At 40.0% G+C, this 24410-nt stretch overlaps 1 protein-coding gene across 3 annotated transcripts in view; it reads right to left on the bottom strand.

Moving 5' to 3' along the window:
* TET1 (tet methylcytosine dioxygenase 1) overlaps positions 1-24410 on the bottom strand; it is a 138202-nt gene that overhangs the window by 62716 nt on the left and 51076 nt on the right. For all 3 annotated transcript variants that reach the window (XR_009763942.1, XM_061635185.1, XM_061635186.1), the window contains 3 exons: positions 8045-10661; positions 6899-6989; positions 4436-4529 (listed from right to left, as the gene is read on the bottom strand). Coding sequence is in view for 2 of the 3 variants with exons in the window: in XM_061635185.1 (XP_061491169.1) it covers positions 4436-4529; positions 6899-6989; positions 8045-10661 (2802 nt within the window). In the remaining variant the exon portion in view is untranslated. The remainder of the gene's footprint in view (positions 1-4435; positions 4530-6898; positions 6990-8044; positions 10662-24410) is intronic.

Here is a 24410-nt window from a genome sequence, read left to right as displayed (position 1 = left end):
AACAACAGAAAATGCAATTAATCTTGGAAGAAATAAAACAAAAAGAGGAAGAATTGAAAAAGAATCCAACTAAAGCCTCTACTGTAAATCAAATTAAAATGTTACAGAAACAAGTGTCAATGTTGACAGAGAAATTGAAAGGAAATTAAATTTTGCTAAACAAAGGACTTTTGAATTTGCAAATAAACCGGGGAAATTGCTAGCATATAAATTAAGAAAAGAACGACAAAAAAATCTTATTTTAAAGATACAAGAAGGAGATGAGATGTTGACAGATAATTTAAAAATCCAAAGGGTTTTCCATCAATATTATTCAACTTTGTACAAGTGTCAGGAAATTCCCTCAGTATATATCCAAACAGAATTTGCCTAAAATTACAGATCTTCAGAGACAAGCTATTAATGGTCCTATTACGTCAAGAGAAATATCTGAGGCTATAAGTAAAATTAAATTAGGAAAGGCGCCAGGACTGGATAGTCTATCAGCAATGTATTACAAATGCTTGGAGGAGGAACTTTTACTACCTTTACAGTATACAATGAATTCTATTTTACAAGAGGGGAAGATACCGGATAGTTGGAAAAATGCCAATATAACATTAATACCTAAAGAGGAGCAGGATTTAACCAAAACAAAAAATTATCGGCCAATATCTTTATTGAATAATGACTATAAAATTTTTACAATGATTTTGACTGAAAGAATGAAAATAATATTGCAACAATTTATTCAGGAAGATCAAGCGGGGTTTTTACCTAAAAGACAATTACGTGATAACGTCTGGAATGTTTTGAATGTGTTGGAATATCTAGAACAACGAAATGACATACAAGCTGCTTTGATTTTCTTGGATGCTGAGAAAGCATTTGATAATTTGAATTGGAAATTTATGTTTAAGGTTCTAGAGCAAATGGACTTTGGAGATAATTTTATAAAATGGATCAGATCGATTTATACATCACAGAAGGCACAGATAATTGTCAATGGGGATTTAACGGACTCATGTGAAATACAAAAGGGTACAAGACAGGGATGTCCATTGTCCCCCCTTCTATTTATTCTGGTTTTAGAAGTGCTGCTTAGAGACATAAGGCAAGACAAAAGGATTTCGGGAATAAAGATAAAAAAAGAGGAATATAAATTGAGAGCATTTGCTGATGACTTGATAATTGTATTAGAAAATCCCTCGGAAGGACTCAAAGTATTGATGGATAAATTAGAAGAATTTGGACCATTAGCAGGATTTAAGATCAATAATCAAAAAACGAAGATGTTGGTGAAAAATTTATCTTTAAGAGATCAAAACGAGTTAATGGAGAAGATAGATTTTAAAATAGAAGAAAAGGTGAAATATTTAGGTATCATTATGACAAATAAAAATTCAAAGTTGTTTCATAATAATTATGAAAAACTATGGACAGAGATTAAGAAAGATTTGTTAAAATGGGATAAATTACAGTTGTCATTAACGGGTAGAATATCTGTAATAAAAATGAATGTATTGCCGAGAATGATGTTTCTATTTCAAACAATACCTGTCATATCCTCTGATCTACCTTTCAAACAACGGCAAAAAGATATTTATAAATTTGTTTGGCAGGGGAAAAAACCAAGAGTTAAATTTAAATTATTACAAGATGCCAAAGAAAGAGGAGGGCTGGGATTCCCAAATTTGAGACTTTATTTTGCTGCTTGTTGCTTAGTCTGGATAAAGGAATGGATTCTATTGAGGAATAAAAGATTATTGGATTTGGAGGGTCACAACCTGAAGTGGGGATGGCATGGATATCTATGGTATGATAAAGTAAAAGTTAATGTGGATTTCAATAATCATTTTATAAGATGTCCTTTGTTGAATATATGGAATAAATACAAAACAAGGTTTTTTTCGAAAATACCACTATGTGTTTCAAGTCAAGAAGCATTTTATAGAAGAGAAATGGCTGGAAAAGAGAAATGGTTAACTTACCAAGAACTATTAGAAAATGTGCATGGTGAATATATAATGAAAGAGAGAGAACAACTAATAAAAGAAGGATATAGTTCAGAATGGTTTGCCTATTTACAATTGTTAGAAATATTTAAAATGGACAAGAAAATGTATGGGTTTGAAATAAATAAATCTGATTTTGAAATAGGTTTGTGTACAAATGATGAATGTATAATTGCAAAAATGTATAAATTTTTATTGAAAATGGACATGGAAGAAGAACAAGTAAAAGAGTGTATGGTTAAGTGGGCAAAAAATTTTGGTTATAATATACAAATGGATCAATGGGAAAATATGTGGAAAAAAGGTTTGAAATTTACATTATGCTATAATCTTAAAGAAAATTTTTATAAAATGATGTATCGTTGGTATATGACTCAGAAAAGTTGTCAAAAATGTATAGTAATGTTTCTAATGTATGTTGGAAATGTAAACAACAAGAAGGATCTTTTTATCATATGTGGTGGTTGTGTAAACAGGCAAAAACATTTTGGGCACAGATAGGTAGGATGATGCAAAAAATCTTAAAGATAAATATTCAGTCAAAACCAGAATTTTTTTTTTATTGGGTTTTATGGATAAACAAAAGGAAAAGAAATATGGAAGAATAATATTATATATGATCACGGCAGCAAGATTACTATATGCACAAAAGTGGAAAATGGAATCGATAACAACAATGGAAGAATGGCTATTGAAATTAATGGACTTAGTTGAGATGGACAAATTGACATGTCTTATTAGAGAAAAAACGACAGATACATTTCTTAAGGAATGGAAGCCTCTTTTGGACTTTTTGTTGAAAGAAAAAAATGAAATGATGATAATGGGATTTGACGATTAATTAAGATAGACTTTGGAAAAAAGTGAATTTCGTATGTTTTAGGAGACAGGTTTGATATATATTATATACTTATAGCTGATCTGTAACAAATCGGAAGTCAAGTTTTTTCTTTTTATTTTTTTTCTTTTCTGTTGTATTGTTTTTGTTGTATTTGTATTTGTTTTATAAAAATTTTAATAATAAAAAAATTATTATAAAAAAAACAAACAAACTGCAGTTGCCAGGATTCTTTGGAGGAAGCCATGACTGTTTAAAGTGGTATGACACTGCTTTAAATGTATAGTGCAGATGGGGCCTATACGTCCAGACTGGCAGTAGAAGTCCTTAGTATGGTACAGGATAAGGGTAAACAAGTTGAAACTTGACTCAGGTAAGATATATGCGCTATGATTTGGAGGATAGTGAATGAACCACAGGCCTGAACGCTTCCCACACCCCTTCCCTTCCTGTTGATGCTCACTTCATGACTTCCTGCTTGCAGTTATGTTTTTGGAGGGATCTCCGAAATCATAATTTGCTGGTTTGGATATCACAACATGTTATGGTTTAATTAAAACAGGAAAGTCATGAATTAAGACCTCCAAACAAGAATAGGAGGGAAGCCGCAGCAGGTAAATCATGGTAAGTTAATGACTTGTTCACAATCCTCCAAACCATGGTTTGAAGGGTTGTTTGAATGCCACTGTTGGCTGGTTCACTATTTCTATGGTAGATATACAGCCTACTTCAAATGAGGTTCCATTCTCCAGTAAGATTCAGGTTTGCCATTTGGGTGTACTCTTTGATCTGATGCTGTTTGTGGATATCCAGGTGGCAGTTGTCACCAAGAGGGCCAGGCACGATGTTTTTCCAACAGTGGCACCAAGGCTTTGGAACTCCCTCCTAAGGGGAATTTATTCTTTCTCATCCATTCTGACATTTCAATACCAGGTAAAAGATAATCTTTCAGAAAGGTCTTGGAGTTCTCAGAGTTTTGCAGTCAAGGTTAGTCTATGAGGGTGAACAGGATACTGACCCACCAAACTCAGTCTTCCCTCACTTGCCTGCCTTCGTTCTACAACCTGCCCAGAGGATGCAACACTGGTTGTCAGCTCCCTCCTCCTCAGTTGCTGTGTTGCCGCAGGGAAAAGCATGGGGACAAAACTAGAATTAGTTGGCTCTGCCCATCAATGGCTCTGGCTTCACCTACTGTTGGCCTCTCTACCTTCTGCTTTACCAGTCCCAATGGACACCAGCCACCACTGGTGTCCACTGAAGTGATTTCTGTCTATGGATGATCCTCTGAGCTGCTCTTGAGTTTTTTCTTTCTGGCTTTTGTTTCGCTTACAGCTGCTGAATTTAATTTCATTATTTCATTCTTGACTGACAGGTACGTGTATTACATTTTACATTATGTTTTAATATGGTTTTGATTTGACTGTTTGTCACACTGTGGAGCCTTTTTGATTCAAACAGTGGAATATTTTTTTTTAATAAACAAACAAGTAATGCTTTGAGCACTAAAGAGAAACCCTTGATAAACCTTAAGCACCTTTAGTGCAATAAGAAACTAAAATTGAAGCATGCAATAAAGATATGTTACTATAAAATAAAAACTTACCCACTTGGCAATTGGACACCCCTGGGAACTTTTTCCTTCTCTGCCTGTATACACCACTATCTCTATTCTTACAGCACTTCCTTTTGCTCCATACCTGTAGAAAGGAAATATATGGAAAGGAGTATGGATTAGGAAATATCTTAGTAATTAATTTGGTTAACAACTGAGGTAGCAATACCAGAATCTACTATGAAAACCATCATGACCCTAAGAAATTACTAGAAGCAATATACTGTTTTAAATATGTAATACAAATATAAAATATGGATGCAGAATAGACACTCTTAGTGTTTGTTATTTATTTTGATCTTCAGTCCACTGAATCCCAAACAACAACACCATGAAAAATTATTTTTTAAAAAAGTTTTAATTTGGCTAGGTGTTAAAACTCTAAGCCCCACCTACATTAATCCCCATCACCAAGCCAGCAAAACCAGGAAGGTATAACAGTGCCTCCAAACAGATTTTCAGGCTTTGGTTTTGGTTAATCTCCAGAGGAACATAGTTTGAGACTAGTGAGGCTGTCACCAGACATACATTTCTACATGCCATAATAAAGTACACTGAAGTATGGACAGCCTTGGGGCGCTCCAGGACTCAGCTGGATCCGTGGCTAGGAGTACCTTTGACAGGCTTCAGCTGGTAAGACGTGCGACCATTCATAGACTGGAACAGTGGTTCAGGCACTGGTAACCTCAAGACTGGACTACTACCATGCATTATACATGGGGCTTCCCTTGTGCTTGGTCTGGAAATAACAGTTAGTGCAGAATGCTGCAGCACAATTGATGACAGGAGTGAGAGTCTGTCAGCATATTACACCTGTGCTCAAAGAACTGCACTGGCTGCTAGTTTGCTACTGGACTGAGTTCTATTTGTTACTATTGGTATATAAAGCTCTTAATTGTATCCTTAAACTGCTAGCACCCCCTGTTCTTGCTGTAGGACTTTAGTGAACCTTCAAAGCATTCCTATCTTGTTCTCTTAATTCAGTTCTTTCTTGAACCTGCCCTATTCAACAATTGCTACAAAAACGAGGACTGCCACCAGTTATCTTAGCTGATCTTATGAATTGTAAATCAACCGATTAAATCTGCATCAATTATTAATACAACAATGGTTTTATTAAAGATTATATGCATATTATATAGCAGGTACTGTTAAGAGGCATTCCCTCCAGAGAGAGAGAGAGAGAACATGCTTCTTCCATGATTGAATGGTCTTGTCCCCAATTTGCTATTTGAGTAAGTACTTGAATGAAAAATACAGTTTCAAACATTTAAGGTTTATTTTCCAGTTAATTGTGGCACCTTTTGCACCAAATCTTTAACCTAACCAAAGAGAGAGCTCTGGCAGCAATAGGAAATAGAATAGGAAAAACCAAGACTTTATTTATTCCAAATTTATAATAACACACACTTTCATGGACTAGAGTCCACTTAGTAAATGCATCTGATGAGTCCATGAAAGCTGATGTTGTAATAAATGTGTAGGTTTTTCAAAGTGACAACAGCATCTGGAGTATACTGAAAACATACTGTGATGCAGCACAGGAGGCTGCACTTCAAAGAAACGTATTACAGTAGGGCCCCGCTAATACGGTGGGTTAGGGGCCAGGCCCCAGCCATAAAGCAGAAATCGCTGTAAAGTGGAACCCATTGACTATGATGGGCCGCGTTGTGTGAAAATGATGCAAAACGCCATAAAAGCGCAAAATTGGCTTTAAAACGGGGAATTTCCCCGAATTGAAAGCCGCCGCATGAGCGGAACGCCGCAAAACAGAACGCCGGTAAGCAGGGCCCTACTGTAATAGAAAAAAATCAGAACATATGGGCATGCACAATTCCTTAGGCATACCTAAATGAGGACCCTGGATTGTGTCTGATGCCAAGTAACAGCCAATGTGATTTGGGTCTGAACGGGGAAGCATGCATTTTGCAATACGCATTCAGGAAATCACTCAACCTCTCTTCTTGTCAGGCTGGTACCTGAATTTCCTTCAAGCTCTAACTGGTCTCTAGCCCAGTACTCCACATTGCCCTTTCTTTGACTCTTGTGTCTGCCCTTCTGTCTTGGATACAGTCCTAAGGAACCAATAAGGAAGAGATGATTCTTCCAGATCCCAGCACACCATGTAAAATATACCCACTTGCTGTCCAATTCCCAACACCAAATGCCATTACAGCAACAGCAGTTGAGAATATTCAACCCCTTTCCTAAGGGCATATTCAGCACTTGGAAAGAAGTAGTATTCTAGTTACTGTAGCTCATATGCAGATAGTGTGTGTAGTTCAGACCTAGCATAATCAAACAGGGAGGCCATGGATGACTGAAACCAGAAAAAAATAAGTTATACACCACTCATACTATCACCATTATATATATATATATATGCTGCAATATACATTTTTGCTTCATGCATATATTTAATCAATTTTTACTCATTGACATTTATTTTCTCACCTGTCCTCCATTATTTCCCTAACTGCAGCAACACTTGGTCCTGTTCCAAGGTGTGTATAATATGGCCCTTCATCCTTCTCTATAATTTGTTCTACAGAAAGTTAAAATAGTTGTTAAAGTTATTGCATGTACAGACACACATGTAAACACACACATAAAGTTTTTTTTTTAAGAGAAGGAGAAAGGTTAGCATATACAGTAAAAAAATTAATTAAAGATGTCATACGCTCCAGGGTGAAGTAAAAAGATTTGGTGGATTTCCAATGGGGCCTTTACTAGATTGAAGTTTATTATTATTAACTGGCTCATTAATAATAACTTTCTTAATTCCCTTTTAGATATCTAACAACAAGACCTGAATGCACATATACATACCATAGAATATTACACCACATTTTCCAAAGACACACTGGAGCCCAGTGAAATGACACAAGAGACCAGTTAGAAACTCTTGGGATTGATGGTAAAATAACCTCCCTCCCATATCTAAAAAGGTTGTTAGTCACTATTCTATAAAATACTCAAAAAACAAAACAAATAATTTTCCTCCCTGTTAACTGTAGAAGAAAAAGGAAGTCAGTATTTCTCTCCACTACAAGGCTGAAGTAGTATTTGCAATTCAAAGTTTTAGGTAGCTACAAATTCTTCCCCTTCTGTGGCAAGTCAGAGCAAGCCAATGAGCTCAAAGCTCACTAGATTTAATAGTAAGAAAAATCCAGCATCCAGGTAACCAACCAGTTACCTGCATGGAATATGGAGTGATGTAGAGGCATCTTCTCACCTATATGGTGGAGGCTCTTGAGACTGACTTCAGGGTAGGTAGGAGGCAATGTTTGCAAGGTAAAGGATGGTATTCAACTAACTTTTTGCACCAGTGCTAGAGTTAGCACTAGCGCAACGGGGTTTCTCCCTCTTCCGATATGCACTGTTCCAAAATATGCTCTGGAGGGTTGGGGGAACCCTTCTGATTTAGGGGGTGTGCGGGAGGATAGAGGGAGATTGTTCTGTTGTGCAACAAGAAATCCTTGCACTGATGGAATGACTGCTTTAGAGCTACTTTGAATACAACCCAAAACATCTTCAGTGATCCTCAGTGGGAAAACAGATGTCAGAAGTCCATACAAAAATGAACTGAATGACACTTACCAACACAATCACAAATTGGAAAATCAGTCTGTCCTTTCTTTGTAGGTGTATCAATTAGGTTCTTTGTAGGGGTGTCCAAGAACTTCATAGGAGATTCAAGAAAACTACTGAGTGTATTCTTTGTTGGAGAACATCCGAAGATCCCTGTTCTGTGTGTGTCCTCAGTCTCCAAGCTTCCTGATGTCGAAACTGCAACTTCACTTGCACACACTGCTTTCTTGAGAGCCTCCCTGGTTTCCCCTGGAGAGTCTAAGCCACAGTTAATGGACAGGGTTTGCAATTTCTGACCCATTTGTTGCTCCACAGCATCCTGCTCAAGTTTTGTTTGGTTTTCCTTGCACATCTCACCTGCTCTTTGACTAAAGATCTGAGGCAAAAGATGCATCTGAGTGATATTCATTGTTTGCTGTACCTGAGAATTCTTCACCTTTTCTGTAAACATCGATACGTTTTCACTACCTTGATTCAAACAGGATGTTGCTTCTAAGTGAGGAACAGTCAGAAGACTATTGGAGAGTAAGCCACTATGGTGCAGAGCAACTGGGGCACCACTTGGAGGACTGGTGCCCTGTGCATCATTGGAGCCAATAGTTTTGATGTGCTCAGGCACCATTTCACAGCCAAACAGCTTGCTTTTCATTTTGTCTTGTGTTGAGGCAGGTAAAGGCCTATGGAATATTATTTGAGTTTTGGGAAGAAATAATGCAGCTGGTTTTTGTTGTGATGGCAAAGCACTACGATTCCGTGCCTTTTGCACTTTGGTTTTGGAAGATTTTTTCCCCAAAGCAGTTAGTTTTGAATCCTGCGACACGTTTCGACCAACCTTGCGTAGTTTGGAAGGCTTTCTTGGTATGTCCTGTAATTCACTAAGCTGACATTCTTGCAGTAGCTGATTTTGTGGGTCAGGCATTACCTGAGGCTTCTTTTTCAATCTTTTTGCCCTCGGTACTGATTTATCATTTTTCCTTGTTGGTTGCCTTTGCTTGACTAACAATGGACTATAATTGTTCCTTACGAATACAGATTGTTTCTTCTGCAATAGGCACTGGTCCTGTTTATGCTTTGGTTGCATATCAGGTGGTACTCGACTGAGAAGGGATGTCTTCTGCTCTGGGCTTGTTTTGTTTGATTCAATTATTGCTGCAAGTTGAGTTAATTGGGTGGCTACCTCTTCCTCATCCTGGCTATGAATACTTTCCCTAAATCCAGAATTACTTTTTGAATTTGGGCCGTGAAGAGCCTTTCCCTCCCATTTCCCAAGCATCTCCACTCTGCTCCTCCGCTGTTTGATAGTACTTGAGTTTTTGGAACATGGCCCAATGACAGCTTTATGATAAAAAGAATGTTTCTTGGTGGTATGACCTGAAGTTCCACCAGATACTAATGCAGATAAAGACTTGGTATCTCGTGGGGAGAAATGTAATCTACGCAATAAGCTAGATGGACTTGGAGTTTTATTGGGGAATTCAGAATTAGCACCTTGACCATTGTAAAGCAAACTCTTTGGAAGGAGTCTTCTCTGCGAAGGGACATGAGAAGAAAGCTGCTGGTCTTTCTGTGGGCAAGTCCCTTTGATTGCTATCAATGCAGATGATGTTAAGGAACTCTTAGGAAGGAGTCTTCTCTGTGAAGGAGCGTGAGAAAAGAGCTGCTGGTCTTTTTGTGAACAACTCCCTTTGATTACTTTCAATGCAGATGATGTCAAGAAACATGGATTATCCTTTTTGTAATTGTTAAGTGAATGTGAACTTTGCTGTTCTACGCACTGAACTCTTTCTGGTTTAGCTGGTAAAGTAGCTCCTGAAGGGACTTCTGATAAACGTGTTAATGCCTCAATAGCTACAACCTGTTCTACAGTTAAATTTCGGTTTTTAATCAGAGATAAAAAAGTTGACTGAAGTGACAAATTTTCAGGATGTGAATCTTTGCTTGGTATATTTGAAGCACCATCATAAATAATGCCATCTTTTTCAAGCACAGGAGTACAAGATGGCTTAGCCTGCAGATCTAAAAGTGAAATGGTTTGTAAAAGTGAGTTCTCAGTTTCCTGAATGGCATTAGAGTTTTCTGTTTGTTGCTCTAGAACGTGATCCTTCTTTTCTGGAAGAGCACCACACGTTCCTATTGTCAAAGTGCTGAGATTGTTCAGCTGAGCAGCACTATCCAAAGAGGCAACAGAATTGTTTTCTTGGCAGTTGTTCGCCAGATCTGCACTTGCACTGACGCTTGTTTTTTCCAGCAACACGTCACATTCTGCTGGTGAACAAGGTATGCTTTTAATACCATTTCTAACTGTTTGTACAAGCAATTTTTTGGGCTCATCTAACACATTGGAAGAATAAACGGCTTTTGAATCTTTTTCAAAATGTTTTGAGTTCTCGTTCCTTGTTCCAGGTCTACAGAGGTCACCATTCACATGGACGCTAAGCGATGGCTTCTCATTCTGTGTCCACTTTTCAGTTTCTAAGCCAGTCATACTTCCCTTTTCATTTGCCTGTACATTTTCCCAGGACAATGAATGGTTTGGTTTCACCTTGTGTTTTTCGCCATGGCCATAGGCAACACATTCCATGAGCTCTGGTCTGCAGCCATTTACTGGTTTGTTTTCTAAGTCTCCCTGCAAAACAACACAAACATAGTTTTAGCCAATGCTGTAACTCCTGAATATACAGAAGCATTGGAACTAATTAACCTTTTTATGGGCAAAAGTAATTAAACATCAGCAATGCAACACAGTAGCACTGGCAGTGTCAAATACATGAGAACTCAGCTTATTGCCTGCTTTATTTATTTCAAGGCAATGTACTTTCAAACAAAGGAGGTTAGGGCTGGAGTTCAAGGATCAAGATACCAAGTTTGCTTACTCTGAACCAATTTCCACTGAAATGGAAATTATGGACATGCAAAAACAAAAAAGGTCTAGGTGCAATTATATATAAACTTTTTGGTTTTCTCCAGTACAGAGACAGTGACAGTAAGTAGTAGAACATGCATTGTCTAACATTTGCACCCTAGAACATGATCCCACATTCAAAAAATGTTTCTTTTTTACAGGAAAGAAAAGGCCAAAATTGCTTAACGGAGTATGTATCTTGAGGCTGGCTCAATGGTCTGTGAACTGAGAAAACAACAACACAGATAGCAGGTACACATTATCAGGAAAAGGCAAGAGGCAGATGGGGCACAAGTTGTATTGAGGAATATTCAACCTTATCAATTCTACATTTTAGAACTATTCAGACATCAGGAAATGAACATTTCCTTTACCAAAAATGTTATTATGAATAACCGGTGCAAAACTCACCCACATTTGTCTATAACCAACATTATTCTGACTTGTCATTTTAAAGTTTTATTACACTGTTGTAAATTCTTTATCAGCCCCTTGTAACAAGGAACATAAGTTTTACTAGTGGAAACAAAAGATTATCAGCCAAAGGCCTCTTAATTAGATAGGTCAGCTAGTAATGAAGCGTTGGTGCTTTTGCTGAAGATGGAAGAAGTCTGGATCAAAGACCTGAAACAAGGGCAAGATCATCTTTGCCATCACCCTGCTTATTGTCGTAGAGGTCCTTCCATTAGTAACGCAGGCATGGAACAGCACTATTTGCAAGGGTGGGGTGGATCTGACTATTGCTATGTAAAATGTGAAGAGGGGATATACTGGTATACTGAGTCACACAGTGAGTACCACTTGGCCCCCTAGGGACTGAATGCTATGAAGTTTTGCAGGGTATTATCCTTTTCCCAGTGCTACTGAATAGCTCTGTAAAGCTGCTGGGAGAGGTCATTAGGAGTTTGGGGGCAAGGTGTCATCAGCATGCTGATGTCTCTCAGCTCTACTTCTCCATAACATCCAAATCAGGAGAGACTGTGTAGATCCTGGACAGGTGCCTTGACATAGTGGTGGGAAGGATGAAGGAAAATAAGCCAAGCTTGAATCCTGGCAAAATGGAGGCACTATGTTTCAAAGTGCCATAAAGCTTTCAATGGTTATGTTCCCTGACCTTTGTGTTCTTTAAAGAGTTTCCTAAAAAACAAGAAACCCTGCACTTTAGATTCCCCCACTGTTGCATGTAATCTCACCTGCGCTGTTGTTAGAAACAAAGAAACAGATGCCCTGAAGATTGTAGCTGAAGAATAGCTAGCTCCAGAATGCCGTTTATGGCCCACAGTCAACCTCTTCTTGACCCCAACTCACTGTTTCAGGTTCCAAGCCCAACTCTCTGCATTGTTCACTGGTAGCTCATCACTCAATCTGATTCAAACAGGAAGAAGGTCAAAAGAATATTAACCAAGTTCAGCATGCCAGGATGTTGCAGGAGAACAACCTGGTCCATGGATGCTGCTGTTGCCGGCCAGCAACACTTTTGCATCTAAAGGCTTTCAGTTTTCTTTCCCCTTAACCATTGCCTGCTGATGTGCGCAAAGAGCCAGCTGATGCTACGACTAGTGCCGTCACTGATTCTGTTCCCCCCAGCAACACCAGCAGCCAGTGTCTGGACTGGTCCTTCTCTCTAGCACAACAGCAGCTGAGAGCACAGCACTCACTGAGCTGGAGTTAACTCCTTGCACGCTGGACGGGAGTACAGACAGGCAGACTGAACAAAGAAAATCGGTCTTTAACACTAAAGCAAACAGACAGAAGATCTTACTACGTATTAAAATGGCTGTAATGTCAAAAGCAGCCAATGTTACTGTTTGCAAAACAGTGTTATCTTCACCAATCACAGTTTCTTTAAAGAAAGCTACTTGTCAATCAGTCTCTTTCCACCACGTCATCTTCAAAATCAAACTGAAGCAGATGCTAATTTGCACACAGACCTGGGGAAAGTCCCAGCAGATCAGATTATCCTTTAAAAAGGTGGAAGGGAAATCAAGCCAAGGAAAACCATGTTTTGCTTTGCAGCAAGCTGTGCTTAGTTCCTACTTCAAAAGGAGGGCTGGACTTGAGAGGTATTCAAGCTATTCAAACAACGATTGGAAGGGGAACTGAGCCAGGGGTGTCAAGGCAGGAAAGGGTAGATTGAAGAAGGTCCCCCCTCTCCTTCATACAAACTTAAATCAAACTGGCCAAATACTCATGCTGCAGCAGTCTAGGCTTCATTAAGGGGTATTCTCACTATATATTTGTAGCATAAGAACTACTGCCATACAGCTCCATTCTGCACAACTCGGAAGCAGAGGCGCCATAAAGTAAGATTTTGGGGAGGAAGAGGGACAAAAAGGGCAAAGTGGGTTCAGGAAGGAAGAACAAGCTTTCTACTAGATGTTAAATTTCTGAAAGAGAACAATTCTCATATATTTCACATTAACAAACCCATCCTCAATATATTTTAGCCAATGTATTGATTTTTATGGGAGTTGACTTTCAAGTTAGCATCTTTTGGTTTGCAGCCTTATTTTTAAAATGTCCAATTGATGATTCAGGTACACTTTGTATGCAAAGAATGTATTTCCTTCAAGTAACCTGAGGTAATGGGAGTGGGTGGGAAGAGGGGATGCAAGCTATTTGTCTGAAAAACCTCTAGCCCCTCCCCGCTCCAGTACCACTTACTGCTTGGATAATATCAGAAGCTCTGGGCCCTGCAGAGGAACCACTGCTCCTCCTTGTAACAGCTTCAACCTGGTTCCCAACAGGAAGCAACAATGACATGGGAAGTAGAAGGGGCACAGGATCCCACCATGTGTGGGTCAGGGCTTCTAACTTTACCCAAGTGGCACAAAAATTAGCTATACTACAGTGTCTCCTGTCACAGATATCATATGACAAGGAGCCCAGCTCCTAATGAATCCTCGTTTTGCAGACTAGCTTACTACTAGTAGTAATCCCCTATTCACTGGCCCTGAGCTATCCCCATCCTCAGAGATCAGTCTGACCTGCCACCCCACAAATCTTCACTGAAAGGCAGGCCACTGAGTTCTGCCCCTGCCTCTATGTTGCTTCCACTGCCTGCCCCACACATAGTGCATTCCAAGAAAGACATTGGTTGTGTTTAAAACATTCAAAGGCAACTCAATGTTGAGTGTTCCTAGGCTATTCTGGCCCCGACTTATCTGTCCTAGTTATGACTTGGGATGATGGTGGCAGGAGAGTGTTTGTGCTTTCCATCCTCTGGAATTTTTTTCAAGGGTAACGCTAAAAATATCCTTTTCCTTAACTGAAACCACACCATTCACTTATGCTTCCTCAAACTATCATATCTTCTTAACGTCCCCCAGTTCTTCTCACTCCAAATCAAGGATAGTCAACATGGTGCCCTCTAGATGTAGCTGGACTCCCAACTGTCATCGTTCCTGACCTTTGGCCATGGTGGCTGGGCTGATGTAGTCCAAGAACATCAGGAAGGCACCATGTTGGTGAATGATACCCTTGACCTTATTTAAAAGAAATTGACTCAAGCAGAAAATAGTATTCCAGCTGCTGTTTAAATCAGATATCTTTTTCTCACTCCCACGCCTTTTACAACTGAGCAAAGTTTAAGTGACAAAAAGAAAAAAGAACCAGTGAGCAACAACAATCTAAGCAATCTTTTAGGATTAAACTTAAAGTCTAAAATAATAAAGGGGTAATTAGTCTTCTACTGAGAGAGCGCTTTCGTAGATTGGTTAAGTATAAAAGTTACCAAATAATATTATGTCAGCCATGTATAGCTGTTGTTATACATTGGGGGCAGCAAATGAATGATCAGTTGTCAGTTATCTTATTTTGACTAAACCCTACCAATCTTGTTTATATTACCTCAGAGAGCCAGGTCTGGATATCAAGGCATATGGTTGTCCCTGAGTATTCAGGAAAGTGTCAGTCCAATCATCCAATTACCTTAAATCCTGGTCAGAGCAGTAGACAAGGCTGATGTGCTCAAGACCTATGAAGCCAAATGGATTCTAGAGCTCTCCAGAGGATATATGCATTAACCTTGATAGTTAACTTTACAATGGCCTGACCAAGCTATCAAACAGCAAATTGTCCTTCAGCACATTGGCCATGCTCACATATACTGTAACAATAAGCCAAGAACCTTGGTGAACAAACCACACTGCGCACACAGCCCACTAACTCTCACTTTACCTACCTGCATGAAGGGAGAAGTAAATAAAACCACAAAGGGGATTGCTTAGCATTATTCCAAACCCAGCATAATGTTTTTTTTCTCACTAACAACTCAAGCTCACTAGCTAGCCTTAAACCAAAGTTTGTTGTTGGCTTACACATCCTGGATTGTTAGGGAGAAACAAACCACAATACTAAATTCAGATGTAATGCAATGTTATGCCCTTCCTCATTTGTTTACCCTTCACACAAAGGAAGGAGCAAAACATGAACGATTGTGGAGTTACTCGTACCAGCGCTCTGCTCATGCACAGTACAGTTTATTAAACTAAGGTTCTTGGCTTATCATTATGTGCTAATGTGGCCAGTAGCATGGGAATAATTTCCCATCATTTCATCATTGCATATCTCCTCGCTTGGAGACCCAGAAACAGGACAAAAGGAGGAGATTTGAGCCAAATAAGGGGTTGGGGTTTTTCCACGCAATATGTCATTTTTAAGACACAAGCGGGGAAGAAAACTTTTCCCCCTTTACAGGTATAATGACAGTGAAATAGCATCCTATAAACCTGCTCTGAAATATGAGAGGCCCTATCAATCCAGGATTTCAGCCTATAGGGATTAAGCCATCTATGTTAGTTGTGTTGCATTTCCCCATCTATTTGGCAAGGACAAGTCACTTGCATTTGGTGCAGCTTGGGACTCCTAGCTTAAGCAGCATCTGAGATGTCAGAAACTCAGTCTCGCTTGTTTTACTTCGATCGCTTTCAATTAGCCTCATTTACAGATGCTGAGGACGTATGTTGGAGTGGACCCATGAGCTACAAAACACAATCTGGATCCATGCCCATCCTAACAGATGAGAGCCAGTGGGGCAATACTCTATTGTTTATTAGCTGGTGCTACCAATCCATTACTCAGGGATGGCAGAACGCCAGATGGTCTGAAAGCTGCACCTATTTGGACCCTGCTAACAAATATCAAAACACAACGCAGCTCACTACTGCTCTACCTCCAACTTTCCCCTTTCTGGGAAAAGGTTGCTGAGTGATTGCCCAGCCACTTCTGACACACCTGAAAACCATTAACAGGAGTCAGGGCATTTACCCAGAGGGAACTAGTAGCTTTGCTAGGTTGGGTCACATACACTTCCAGCAAGCATTCAGTTAGCTTAAGACACCCCTTATGTACCAAAATAGAGTTTAGTTTACCTCAAACCAGGAATGCAGTATGAACTTCTGTCATTAAATTACTTATTTAGTTATTAAATTTATATCCTGTCCTTCCTCCCAGAAGGAGCCCAAGGTGGCACACAAAACACTAAAAATAGTCTAAAACATCTTAAAAACACATTAAAACGAACCATCTTTAAAAAAGTATCTTTTTTTAAAAAAAAAAGCTTTAAAAACATATTAAAAAGCAATTCTAACACAGATGCAGATTGCGATAAGGTCTCGACTTAAAAGGCTTGTTGAAACAGGAATTAGTGACTGAAAATGTGTTGACTCCAAATACACATTGAATACAACAAGATGCTATATAATGGATAAGATAACCCAGGAGTGCCTAACGTGGAACACTCCAGATATTGTTGAACTCCAACTGTCATCACAAGAATGAAAGAAGAGTCCTGGTGGATCAAACTAAAGGCTCATCTATCCAGCACCTTGTCCTCACAGAGGCCAACCAAATGCCTATGGAAATCACACACACACTCCCTGTTTGACAGCCTCATTCGCCATGAATTCATATAATCCTTTTTTGAAGCCATTCAAGTTGGTGGTCATCACTATCTTTGTGAAAGCAAATTCCATAATTTATGCGCTATGTGGAGTACTTCCTTTCATCTGTCCTGAATGTTCCGATTTTCAGCTTCACTGGATGACCCTGGGTTCTAGTATTATAACAAAGGAAGGAACATTTCTGCCAGTCCACTGTTTCCACACCATGCATAAGTTTTTACACCTCTATCCTGTTTCCTCTTGCTCACCTTTTCTCTAAACTAAAAAGCCCCAAATGTTGTAGACTTTCCTCATAAGGGAGTTGCTCCATCCTCTCAATCATTTTGGTTGCCCTTTTCTGAACTTTTTCCAACTCTGTAACATCTCTGAGGTGCGATAACCAAATTATACAGCCACAAGAGTGGCTGTATACTATAGCCAGCGTGGATTTTTCACATTCCACAATGTTAAATTGAAAATACCCCCCATGCCATTCTGAGGCTTCCCATAAGCTCATTTCAAAACAAAACCTTACCAAATTTATAGTCCTGAACTCAAGAAACGCTTGCTTAACAACACTCTCAGTTTTCATGGCGATACACAAAACAGTCAGAGAGAATCAAGAGTACAAAGTCTAAAAAAGAGAGAAAAATCCCAGAGCCCTTTTGGACTTTTTTCTGCCAAAGTTCTCATAAAATTCATTAAAAATCAGCCATGTTCACAGAGTACCTGTAATCCTAATACTGACCTTGCCCCATACTCTGACCTTCATCTTCTGCAGTTTAAAAGTTAAAAAAATGCCTGGTTGATTTTTAATTAATTTAATAAATTTTGGCTGGCAGCCTATGATAACACAGGGCATGCTCAGTAAGAACCAACTGTCAGTGTTCTAAAAGCCTCACAGCTGCTGGGCTTGGCTCACCGGGGGACCACACCCACACCAGACTTTGATTTCACTTGAGACAGTCATGGCTTCCCTCAGAGAATCCTGGGAAGTGTAGTTTGTGAAGGGTGCTGAGAGGAGACTCCTATTCCACTGACAGAGCTCCAGTGGCCAGACTGGTTTAACAGTCAGCCACTCTGACTGAAGGTCTGTGAGGGGAACAAGGCGTCTCCTAGCAACTCTCAGCACCCTTCACTAACTACACTTCCCAGGATTCTTTGAGAGAAGCCATGACTGTCCAAAGTGAAATAAAGGCAGGTGTTGCCACCAGTCACCATATGCTCAGAGGCACATGTTACCAAATTCTTGCAAGCTATACAGCAAGTGGATTGGACTGTGAAAGACCAACCCAAATTGTGTTTGCACTCTGACAAATTTGTAGGGCAGTCCAATATCTCAGAGAGGAGATCAGGTGTCCTGCTGCTCTGGTGCATTCACTATAGCTGCCCAATTTCCCTGCTTTTTAAAGTTTGATAGAAATATCGGTGGGCTATAGGTACGTTCTTAAACCGCAAGGTTTTTTTGCCTGTTAGTGAATTATACATTGTATTCCAAGTGAGGTTGCACCATAAATTTGTATAAAGGCATTAAGATATTACAAGTTTTGTTTTCAATCCTGATCCTAATGACTCTAACATGGAATTTGTCTTTTTCAGAGCTACTGCACACTGGATCAACATCTTCATCAAACTATCCACTATGACCCCAAGGTGTCAATCCTATTCAGTCACTGCCAGTTCAGACCCCATAAGCTTACATGTAAAATTAGGATGTTTTTAATTCCAATGTACATCACTTTACATTTGTTTACACTGAATTGCATTTGTCATTTTACTGTTCATTCACCCAGTTTAGAGACATCCATTTAGTACCCCTTGCCTTTTTGTTTTAACCACCCTGAACAATTTGGTATCATCAGCAAACTTGGCCACCACACTGCTCACCCTTAACTCTAGATCATGGTCAACAAATCAAAAGCACAAGTCCCAACACCAATCATTGGGGGATACCATTGTCTACATCCCTCCAATGGAAGAACTGTCCATTTATTCCTACTCTCTGCTTTCTGCCCCTTAACGGGTTACTGAGGATCATCCTTGACCATTGGCCCATGCTGGCTGGGGCTGCTGGGAGTTGTAATCCAACATTATCTGGAAACTGCTATCTTGGCTATCCCTGGGATAATATCTCAGATTTCTTTTCAAGAGAATGAAAGGTCCTGGCTGTGAAAAGAACACCTGTCATCCCCCACGATGCCATTTTACAAAAATCACAAAAGCAAAATGCTAAGGATAACAAATTATACAAGAATAAATGTTTGCAAAATAATCCTTAATTAAATTGAGGCTATCATTCAAGACTTGCTACAAAAACAAAAGTATTTTGTAGATCCAATAATAGCTGATCAAAAGTTTGCAGTCACATAGGATCTACAGTGCAGAAATTCAAGTATGCAAACTAGATATAATTACTGTGAGCTATTAAAGGAACAAAACCGTCAACTGAAGGAGTTCCTATCTCTTCCTTCTGCTCTACCTAGAAAACTACCATGCAGGTGCTAGGAATTAAGTCAGGAAGCAGAATGAGAGTTTAAAGAAGCCAAGTTACTTGTGAGAATGCTGGAATACTTGTATTCGTCTCAGTCAAGCTTGATCCAGACTGTTTCAAGCACCTAATGTGCCTGACATGGATGTAAAGTTACTTAAAAGAGAATTAACCAAATACTCCTAACAAGAGAGTGATCTTCACAATCTGTAGCTATCAAAACTCAACATGTGCAGTCAGAACACCAGTCACCTCAACAAGGCTCTAGACAGAAAGCCACTGCAAGAACTGGCACCTTTATATCCCAGAAAGGGTCAGTTAACTTTTAACAGCAAGTCCTTTTTCACGTAAAGAAGAGGAGGCGGGTGGAGGAGGAGGAGTGAGTGTTGAGAATCCGATTACTTGAACAGAAGTTGCACACTTCTCTGGAATTATAGCACTATGGCTACTCACCTGTGACAAGTAGCCACTGCCCTGGGCAAGTAACCAAATAATAAATTGCACCTGTCCAATGTGGAGCACTTGCCAGAAAAAGCTACACATACAGATTCCGGAACAGTACATTCACCAGCACTAGGACTCAGAGGGAACCAAGTTCCACAAGGCTAGTAATGGTACCCAGAGTAGGCCCTGTAAGGTGTTTTCGGGGAAGAGACTTCCAAAAGGCTTGGCAAAATCCCACAACAGAGAGAGCCAATGGGGAGACTGGCTCCCTTCTCTGTGCTGGAAAGAGGGAAGCCAACACAGCTTACCAGACTGACTGGTGGGTGAAAGGATGGAGTGGAATGCCCAAGAACCAGAGAGAAGGAAGACCTTGCTTTCCCCAACAGCTACCCAACGAAAAGGTCTGCTAGCTTATTAATGCTACAAGATGACTCCAAGCTGCATGTGCCAGGATGGTGTAGTAGCTAAACTGTTGGACTAGAACCTGGGAGGCCAGGGTCCAATCAGCCATGAAGTGCACTGGGTGACCTTGGACACTCTCTCAAGATAAAGTGGGGATGAGGGGAACTATGTATGCCACTTTCAGCTCCTTGGAGGAAAGGTTATATATAATAATAAATAAAACAAATAAATGTGTAATCAGCACACTGTTACTTTGTAAGGCAGCACTGGGCCACCTTTACTCACAGGTCAGGCTCTTCTTCCCTCTGCTAGCCTGAAAGGGCTAGGAGAAGCATTCGGATTAGTGCTACCTTGGTTTGAAAACTGCACAACACTGAAACAGATGCATGAGTTGGCTGAGTTTGGTCATTTGTTATCACAGTAAGGCCAGACCAATAACCAGCCAGCTAGAATTTATACCAAGTCTGGCCAACCCAGAGGCTTTATAACTGTCTACCAAACACAGAGGTTTTTTTAAAAAAAAGTTTTGCAAAATTGTACAAAGCTACTTGAACTTTAGAATCTTTAGAATCCTAAAAATCAGATTCGCCTGTAGCAAGCAAAATTTATCTTCAAGGGAGCTTCACAGAAATTGCTGCTTTCATACGACAAGCTACTTTAGTAGGTTTCGATGGGGAGACAAGGGAGTAAAAATGTTTGTAGCTAATAAGGCTGTGGTCTTATCAGCAAAGCTTTATAAAATAAGTCACTCTTGCAACAGGAGCCAAGCAGGATAGCTAAAGTGATGCTATTAAGACCAGCTGTGCGGCCAGGTACAAGAGAAACAAACAGAAAAGGTCTGCCATATTTATGGTCCTCAAGGATGCCTGACAGCTTGATGCTGGCCCTGCCCTTGACACAGACAATTAAGAGAAGGGCAAATATGTGCAAGTGAGACAAAGAAAAAGAGCCTGAAACACAGGTACAACCGAACTCTAATATAACTGGCCTCAATAGAAAAGGCCTGGTGAAAGAGACATGAAAGAGACAGCGACTTATAACAGGGGTTACCAGAGAGCCGCAGTTAAACTTCAGCTGCAGGCTCAAACTGACACTCACTAGGTGGTACATCCTGCCAATTCTTGTACATGGAAGCAACAGTAAAGAATCCTGTCATTTCCACAGGGGTAAACCGGGGGCAGGGGAGGCCAAGTGCCAAAACTGTTGTGTAGCTGGCTAAACATCCATCAGCACACACTTTCTGGTGTGTATCAGGCAACACACTGATTGAAACCACACTAGTTTCCCCACAGGGAATTAAGCGTACAGGACCCTCAGAGGTACCATTTCTAGTCTGTGCATCAAAACTGCTGATTGTAATGGCTGACTGCAATTACTGGCAGACTTCCATCAAAGACATATGAACACTTGATAAGTTATTCCCCCTAAGAGCTAGCACTGTCCTGGCCTACTATTAATAACTTCTGCAACTGTAACTGCACGTTAGCTTATCTTATGCCATTTGACTAGAACACTGGTTCCCAAACTTCCCCCACCTCTACAAACTGTTTGAAAATTGCTGATGGTCTTGGCAGACCACTTAATTATTTTTCTGCCTGTTGTAGCAATTGTAATGCACTGTGCTAGATGCTGTATGATTTTTCCTTGTATTTTTATCGCTTTTATTTCTCATTGTATTTTACAATATTACAATTTAGTTCCTAATAATCTCAGGGAAGGTGACGGAGGGGGTTGTGGTGCAGCAATTGCAAGTACTCTTGGATGAAACAGATTATCTTGACCCATTCCAGTCTGGGTTCAGGCCTGGTTATGGGACTGAATTGGCCTTGGTCACCCTGATGGATGACCATTATCGGGAGAAGGACAAAGGGAGTGCAACCCTGTTATTCTTACTTGATCTCTCAGCGGCTTTTGATACCATTGACCATGGTATCCTTCTGGGCTGACTTGGTGAGATGGGTATTGGAGACACTGTTTCACAGCAGTTCCGATCCCATATCCAATGTGGTTTTCAGAGAACAGCATTGGGTGACTATATTTCAGCCCCTTGCACGTTGTGCTGTGGGGTGCCACAGGGTACCATCTTGTCCCCCATGCTGTTTAACATCTATATGAAGCCCTTGGGAGCTATCAGTAGACTTGGGGCGAGGTGTCAGCAGTACACTGATGATACCCAGCTCTATTTCTCTGTAACATCTGAATTGGGAGAGACCGTGCAAACCCTGGACTGCTGCCTGGACTTGGTGGTGAGCTGGATGAGGGTCAATAAACTGAGTCAGAATTCTAGCAAGATGGAGACGCTGTGGGTTGGTGGTTCCTGAGTTCAGATAATTGGTCAGTTGCCTGCTTTGGATGGGGTCGTACTCCATCTGAAAGAGCAGATCCGTAGTCTGGGGGTGTTACTGGATCCATCTTTGTTGCTAGAGGCCCAGGCGACCTCAGTAGTTAAGAGTACCTTTTACCAGCTGCGTCTGTTTCTGGACAAGGATAGCCTGACCACTGTTGTCCATGCACTGGTAACCTCCAGGCTCGATTACTATAATGTGGTCTATGTGGGGCTGCCCTTGAGGTTGCTCCGGACACTGCAGCTGGTGCAAAATGCGGCAGCGAGACTGCTCACTGGGGCAGGGTATCACCAATATGTCACCCCGCTGCTGAAAGAATTGCACTGGCTGCCCATTTGCTACCGGGCCAAGTTCAAGGTTCTAGTCTTGGTGTACAAAGCCCTATACAGCTTGGTACCAGGATACCTGAAAGACCGTCTTATCCCTTATATACGCAGTTGATCACTACGCTCTGCAGGTGAGTGCCTCCTGCAGATACCATCTTATCAGGAGGTCCGTTCTGCATAACACAGGAAATGGACCTTTGGTGTGGTGGCCCCTACCCTGTGGAATTCTTATTACTTCCTTTATATGATGGCATTTGGAAATTCTGTAATAAGCCTTTCTCATTTCCTTGGCAATAGTTTTGCATGGTGTTATCTTGGAGGCTACACTGAGCTGTTAAGGATCAGAATATTAATTCTTTCTTTATTTAGTTATTATTTAATTTATATCCCGCCCTTCCTCCTAGCAGGAGCCCAGGGCAGCAAACAAAAGCAGTAAAAACACTTTAAAACATCATAAAAACAGACCTTAAAATACATTAAAACAAAACAACTTTAAAAACATTCTTTAAAAAAGCTTTAAAAACATCTTAAATAAAAAGGTTTTAAAAAAATATTGTTTAGAAAAAAAGGTTTAAAAAATATATTAAAAGCATTCTTTTGATTCTTTCTGCTAATAGTTAGCCATATAGCCAAGTCTTCCAGTCCTGAGGCATGGGGGTGGGATCTAGGAAGGGGTAATGCCAATGCATATAGGGGGGAGTCAGTTGGGTCTAATCCTGAGTCCAGATATTACTTCAAAGTAATTTATAGAAGCTCCTGGAAGTTTTAGTAAAGAAAAATGTAGCATTTTATTAAAGAACTTTGTGGGCAGTGGATATCAAACACAACCTTCTTTTTAGATCTTTTGTAAAGATGTTACTTTATGCTGCTGGTCATATTCTGTTGCTAGTTTTATTCTATTTTAGAGTTTATTTTTGTGTTGCATTTTTTACAAGTTACAGCTTTAATTTTTTTTTACATGTAAATCATTCAGAAAACTTGTTATTGGACGGTATATAAGTACTGAAAATAAATAAAAATAAAATAAGATAATGATAATTGGAAAGGTTTAATATTAGTGCATGATGGGAAGGTTTTAGTTTTGTACTAACTACTGTATGGGGAGAGACCAATCATCTACTTAGCTTTATATATTTTTTCTCCAACCAGATGCCAAGTAGGGCAAGGTAGTGCCCCTACTGCAGCCTGCACAGGCTGGGGATGATGGAAGTTGTAGTCCAAAACATCTGAGCAGCGTTAGTTTTGGGAAGGCAGGCCTACAGAAAAGTTTTGCTTCGAGTCCTCACCAATCTCACTTCCAAAAAGCAGGGTACCTGGAGCAGCAGCTTTCCCACTGACTTCTCGGGGGGGGGGAGGATGCATAAGAGAAGCCACTGCTTCAGGTATGCGGAACCCTGTGGCTGGGCATGCTATCCCAGAAGAAACTCCATTGCAAGTGGGTGGGATGGCACCAGCATGAAATTTGCAACAAAAGGAGAGCTTGACTTTTGTTCTTCTATCTTTCATGTACTTTATAGCACTTCTTCCTCTCCATTCAAACTCGTTTTTATACTGTAGTTTTAAGATGCAAAAATATTTTTAAGTCA

The sequence above is a fragment of the Rhineura floridana genome, chromosome 7 (genome assembly GCF_030035675.1).
Source record: "Rhineura floridana isolate rRhiFlo1 chromosome 7, rRhiFlo1.hap2, whole genome shotgun sequence".
Classification (NCBI taxonomy): Eukaryota; Metazoa; Chordata; class Lepidosauria; order Squamata; family Rhineuridae; genus Rhineura; species Rhineura floridana.
Note: the sequence above shows the minus strand (reverse complement) of the source record. Positions and strands in the feature narration are given on the sequence as shown.